The sequence below is a fragment of the Labrus bergylta genome, chromosome 21 (assembly GCF_963930695.1).
Source record: "Labrus bergylta chromosome 21, fLabBer1.1, whole genome shotgun sequence".
Taxonomy (NCBI): domain Eukaryota; kingdom Metazoa; phylum Chordata; class Actinopteri; order Labriformes; family Labridae; genus Labrus; species Labrus bergylta.
Window position 1 is genome coordinate 20,033,282 of NC_089215.1, and position 6,504 is coordinate 20,039,785.

At 44.7% G+C, this 6,504-nt stretch overlaps 1 protein-coding gene across 1 annotated transcript in view; it reads right to left on the bottom strand.

Annotated features, from left to right (window-relative positions):
• Positions 1–5,288, bottom strand: part of shisa9a (shisa family member 9a) — a 64,407-nt gene extending 59,119 nt beyond the window's left edge. The window contains exons 1-2 of the mRNA XM_065949799.1: positions 4,395–5,288; positions 3,471–3,577 (exon numbers count right to left, since the gene is read on the bottom strand). Of these exons, the coding sequence (XP_065805871.1) occupies positions 3,471–3,577; positions 4,395–4,909 (622 nt within the window). The 5' untranslated portion in view covers positions 4,910–5,288. The remainder of the gene's footprint in view (positions 1–3,470; positions 3,578–4,394) is intronic.
• Positions 5,289–6,504: the final 1,216 nt, after the last annotated feature.

Genomic DNA, 6,504 nt, shown 5'->3' on the forward strand with positions numbered 1-6,504 from the left:
GAGTTGGGAAGAACTGCTTTAAGTTTCGCTAACGTCAGCACAGCGGCATCCTGGGAGAAAGCACGTCTCGGACAGTAAACACACAGGCTGATGATCATTCAGGTGTGAGCTTTCTGTCTTGGAAATACCAACATTATTTTTCCCTACTTGGGTTAATTGAGAAGAATATACCGGTGAGTTGTAGTCTGTGTTAGACTCTGCAAACACCAGAGACCAAGGTGCAGCTCACGTTAGCTCAGCAGACCAAGGAGGAGCCACTCCATCCAAACAGCCAAGACTTGATTTTAAATCACCGCCAGCTGCAAGATGGAGGTATGTGCTTGACGATTTGCTTCATATCAACTGTTAAGTCTTCAGATAACCAATCAGGAAAATACCTGCATATTGAAAACGGCTTATACAAAATGTGTGAGTTGTCGCCGTATTCCTTTCAGTAACTTGCCCATTACTGTTTATTACTGTAATTTAATACAGCTAATACAACATATACAAAGCCAAATCCTTCTGAGATTCAAAATGCTGCCATCAGTCTGGCTGCTGCCACTCCGACCGTGAACTGTTCGCTCTCCTTCCTCCGTTCTCCTCTCTTCCTCCATTCCTCCCTTCTTTGTCTCTTTCTGCTCTTTGAAGCCGAGAGTGAAGCGACGCAGGATTTTCTGCCTCTTAAGGATTCAAACAAAGTCTCCCGGTTTTGGAGATGACATGAAAGTCTGCCTGGCGGCCCACCTGGGGATCAGCGGGCGGCCGGCTGGTTTCTGGTTCACAAAAGCAACCAAGGCGTCCATTTTTTAATATGCAGGAGGATTGTGGGGGCCACTACTGGATGTGTAGTGTACAGGGGCCCATAACACTGGGAACAGGAACCTCAGGCTTTTGTTTCTTACCTGTGTGGTGCATGCGATAATGATTATGAAGCATGATTTGGGAATAGAGCATTACCTGCTTTTCTATTCTTCTTTTCACCAATAAGTTCAATGAAATGCATTCTGGGAGATTATCTCAATGCTTATGGTCATTTGTGATTTCTTTACAAACAAACAAAAAGACAGTGTGTGATTGACAGTCACACAAGACACCGAAGGAATCTTCTCCTCCCATTAGACCTGCAGACTACACTCACTGATGCCAGCAATTTGGCAATCTTGCCATAAACTGTAATCGATATGTGTTTTGCACTAAAAATAGATTTTTCCCACTACAATTCCACAAACAATGTCAACAAATTCCAGCTCGGCCTATATATTGTGCATTGGCCCCTTTTTGACCGCAGCACTTATCTGAACATTGCAAAAGAACCGCTCTCTTCACTCGTCTGATGTTAGGAGAAATTATCTCGCCTTTTTTCAGTCTGTTTATCTTCACTTAAAAACAAGAATAACAAGTCCATATCGAGGGAATCCATATCTAATTCCCCCCCCCCACCCTCCCCCACCTTTTCTAGCCCTCCTCTTCTCCCTGTGATGAATCGTCTCCCTCGCCCGGCAGAGGGACCTGTAATCAGGTGTTCGGTTGGCGAGGATCCCGCCAGATCACAGAGGTTAATAACATTGCACATCATCACCCACAAGCCAGAGGGATTAGGAGTTTCAGGGGGAGCGAGGATACACATTGCAAACGGTAAACGCTCTTTCACAGTGGCCGCTCCAGGTGATAGGCCACGTCGTCATCTCATCTCTCCCACAAAGAGGAAGTGTGGGGGGGGGGAGGGACTCGAGCGGACACCATCACCTACTGAAAGTGTCAATTATCTCTTTCCACCATGTAATGGGAGCACTTTTTTGATGCCCCCCCCCACCTATTTACCTCCCTTCTGAAAGCACACCATTTTAATGAAGGTAAGGTGGTAGGTAGCATGAAACTTTCTGTCCCCCTTTCCATGAGCTGTGCTCTCAACATGATGTTGATGGTGTTTGTGGGCGTCATGCTTCACACCGAGTAGGGTTATGTCACCTTGTCGTTCGTCAGGGGAGTTGTAGGATTACATGCTGATCTTATTCTTGCAAATAGAAGTTACTCAACCTGCACCCCCCACCCACCCCCACCACCACCACTTCCTTACATGTACACTTCCTCTCGGTTATATCCCAACATTTCCTGCCAGCTCACTGTTAGTGGTTCAAACTCAACTGTGAACTCTGTACACTCATTCCAAATATAATCTGGAGCATGCAATGAAAATTTTGAGGTTTTTTTAGGAAGCTATTGATCGTCCTCTTCTGATTCCAAGCCGAAGCAAGCTGCCAATGTGAACCAAATTCTACAAAAGCCACTCGATTTGCAATGGAAATTTACGCAATAATTCTATCCAACTGACAAAAAGATTCACTTTCCCTAAAACCTGGATTTGAAAACAGTAAAAAAAAAAGAAAAAAAAAACTTGTTGAAATGGGTTTTATGCCTCTTCTTTTGTCTGCAATGATGGGAGTCTTTTTGATGATTTCAACTACAGTCAGATGGAATTTAACAGGGTGCCATTTATGTAAGGCTTCATAGTAACACGAGGGATGACAGATGTTTGACTGGACTAAATATGTTTTTATTTTATCCAGAAATTCATCTTTGATGTGCTTTTTGAACTACTTTGAGGGGAATCTGAATCTGTGTGCTGTCTGTTTCCACATGTGTTCATGATGTGTGTGTGTGAACTGTAAGCGCTGGTCGTTACATATTTGAGAGTGTGTGTTTTTGTGTGCCTTCATTTATTTGATCTTCTGTGTTAAAACACAAAGAAGCCCCCTACTGTAGCAGCCCACGGTACGCTGCAGAAATAGATGGCATTCATACTCTCTGTATTCTACCACTACCACCCTTCAAACCCCCCTCCCTCCCAATCCCCCCCAACCCTACACCAACACAACACCATCACAACTACCACGGCTTCCTCGCCGACTCACACACACACACACACACACACACACACACACACACACACACACACACACACACTCTCCCACTTCCCTTTTTTTCCCTCCTCTCTCTCTCATTATATCATGTGGGCATGAACCAAAATAAAACGGTGAATAATGGTTGGATTTGAGAAGCTGCAGAAGCTCCATCGGTTATGAAATGGATGGATATCTGGCCGGTGGAGGATAAAACAAAAACCGATGCTGTCATTTGAAACACAAACTGGAAAAAGCCTGCAGGGGTTTGTGTGTTCTCTCTCTCTCTCTCTCTCTCTCTCTCTCTCTGCGCTTTCTACTGAATCTTTGTGGATTTTCTCACTTTATGCACCATCAACAACATGCGAGTCCAGCTGAGACGAGCGACTTTCACATCATTACATCACACCAAGTGACACTCCAGAGGCCTCTGAAACCAACATCCAAGTATACCCTGTATACAAGCATCTTTTTATTTTTATTTTTTTGCTTACACAAGCCCCACCCACACCACCAAGTGCTTCTAAAAGTCAGACACACTATACACAAACGGCTGTAATGAGCTGTCCAAAAAAAAAAACAACTTACGGAGGTTTGTGGCCCTGGAAACAAAGTGCTGCGAATGCATCCCGAGGGCCTCCTCCCCCCGAAACTGCTCGCCTGGACACCCGCCCTGCAGCACGCTGGCTACGGCCCTGTCGGACAAAAAAAGTAAAAAGATGAGGAGCGCTGAGGAAGAGGAGAGAAGAGAGACAGAGAGGCGGTGAAGAATTAGGGGAACAGACAAGAGGAACTGTGCATAACGTGGTTAATTGAATTATTCAGTCAGACAGGCTGCACTGCTGTACAGTATCCCTACCATGAAGCTGTGAGGTGCTGCTAAGTGGAAGGAAATATGATTCCCTAAAGAATGGGAAATGTTTGTTTTCATTTTTTTTTTACCGTTGTTACAGTAATTATTGCACAAACACTTCATTATATTACACAATGAAAGTGTATTAAAGGTTTTTTTGTAAACGTCACTCTCTCTTCTACACAATGCTGCACAATGCAATGCATGGCGCGCAAATGTAGTGAGAGACACCACCCACCACCTATAAAGAGAAGAACACGTTATGTTATGATACACCTCAATGGAGAGGTAGACTGGAGTGCAGAGAGCATGAATGCACTTTTTCTTTTTTTTAAATTTGAAGTCTCGATGACATAATTGGATCTGGTTGCCAAGAAACAACAGCCTGTATACGAAATATAATGTGCCAAAAACATTCATGCAAGTTGCACTTTTATCATGTTTAGCTTCAGTGTATTTCAATCATAAATGTCTGATTTGAACAGAGGCAGATGAAAGAATAAACACATATTGCGCGCTCCAGATGACTGGATGCGTAGGCTACTACTGCAAGTCTCTTTGTAAACAAGCGCACTGAGAGAAGCAGGGAGGCAGAGAGAGGGAGGAAGAGAGAAAGAAGGGCTGGAGGGAGATACAAAGAGAGAGAGAGAGGCACCCACCTGGACATGTTCTCTCTCTGGGGCCGGTGCGCCTTTTCCAGCCCCAGTTTGGTGAAAATCCCCACAAGAGCCATTATGGCCACTACTCCACAAATGATGTAAACAATTAAGTTCGTCTTGTCTTTGGTGCTGTCGTGCAGCTTGTTCATCTTTTTGTAGGGAGTCTGCCCTGTCTTCATCCAAACCGGGGTGTCGTAATTTTTGCAGGTGCTCTGGTCCAGCCGCGAGTGTTTGTAGGAGCAGCAGAAGCGGAAGCCACAGGTGCCGCAGCAGTACAGATAATTCCCGGTTTTGCAGATGAACGGCGGGTCCCACTGGCCCATCACGTCGTAGTATCCCCGGCATCTGTCTTCCGTGTGCGGCGTCTCCTCGGACACGGTCTCCTCCTCCCTGGAGCCGTTGGAGGTGGCGATCATTACGAATCCTCCGAGCAGCCCCGGCTCCCCGTCAGCCTTGCAGACAAGAGCCATAAGTTTGAGCACCAAGAAGCCGAGGAGAAAGTATTTACCTCTCATGGTGCTTTCTCCTCCGTTTAACTTCACGCAGACAGGAAACGACTTGGAGAAAGGGGGAAAGGCGCGCGGTCATGGTATGCTGAAAAGTCCACAAACACGCATCCGAATTGCGCCGCACCTTCATCCACGCAGACGAACATCTTTGTTTAATCTATCATCATCCAAAAAATTCCCGCGCAGAAAAAGTATCCTTGGTTTACAATCTACTTCTCACTGACTGTTCCCTAACGCGCTCTCTTCTGCGCACACGTCTCTTCAGAAAGGCATTTGAAGGCTCAGATTTCGCGTTGTCAGGAGTGCATCACTTCTCCATCGGTGCGCTCTTACGCACAGGAGTAGGCAGAGACACATGCCGCACAGAGGATGAGAGCGCAGTGAGCGAATAGAAGAGCCGAGGGTGGGAGAGCCTGGTTCGCAAAAGGAGAGGAGGAGGAGAACATGGGGAGGGAGAGAGACTGCGAGGGCTGAGGAGAGAAAGAGAGAGGAGGAGGAGGAGGAGGGGGGGGGGCTTTATTGTGAAATATTACGATAAATGCCCCCAGATTTACGCACATCACTATTCTGTTATGCCGTCGAGGAAAGGCGTGGGAGCCTTTTCCCCCCAGTTTTTCACTTCATACATTCCCAGTTGTGGCTTTCCATTGTTTTCGAAATACTTAAAGCACATGTAGCTTTTTGTGCTGCAGCTGGGCTGGCAGAGCTTCTTAGGCAGGGATTGGAGTTTTTAAAAAAGTGGCCAGATCACCAAATAAATGGCCCTGTGACGCAATAACCACTGTATGCCAGGGGACTTCAAACAATGTGTAGAAAAGCACAATGAGACCCTGCGTTTGGTTCAAATAACAATAAATCCTTGAAGTTACGATACAATACTTGCCAGATTTTTTTTTCAATTGTAAAAGTGAGTGATATTTTCTCAAATGGCATCTAAAAGAAAGAAGTGTTAACATTTCCAAAACAGTGCCTGAGGTAAAGGGCAGGTGGTGTAAACATGTTTAATTAGTATAGAGTATAGTTTACTTTTTTGCCCAACAGGTGAAGAACTTGAGCTCTACAAAACCTACTATAGGCGTGAATTAATAGGACCTATGGGCATACACATATCAGAATCAAATTTATATGTAATAAACCTTTTCTTGATTTGGTTATAAAACATCCTTCTGACTTGTTTGAAGGTTTCTGGTGCATTCAAATCAAGCAATATCCTCAATTAACCCTTCATATGTAAGAAATAGAACATATTAAAACAGATAAATTGTCTTCCCAGCCATGAGGGTGATCTGGATTAAGAATAACCTTTCTGCATACTAATGAAAGACTCATGTCTAAATGTGTCTCTTTGTGAGGGCGAGGACACGAAAAGCGAAATGATTTAGTGAACTTTACAAAGGTTTATTCAGAGGACAGTAAAACAGCCGGTTTTAGTAGCAGAGCAATTTTGCATATTCAGCAAATTGGCACACAAGGTTGCTTTTCTTGCTATAGCCTACATGTAGAACTAATGTATAGCCTATGAATGTATATGCAGGCTATGTAGAATAGAATAGATGTTTATTTCCATTTGCACAGGTACAGGACAGGACAGGTACATTGGA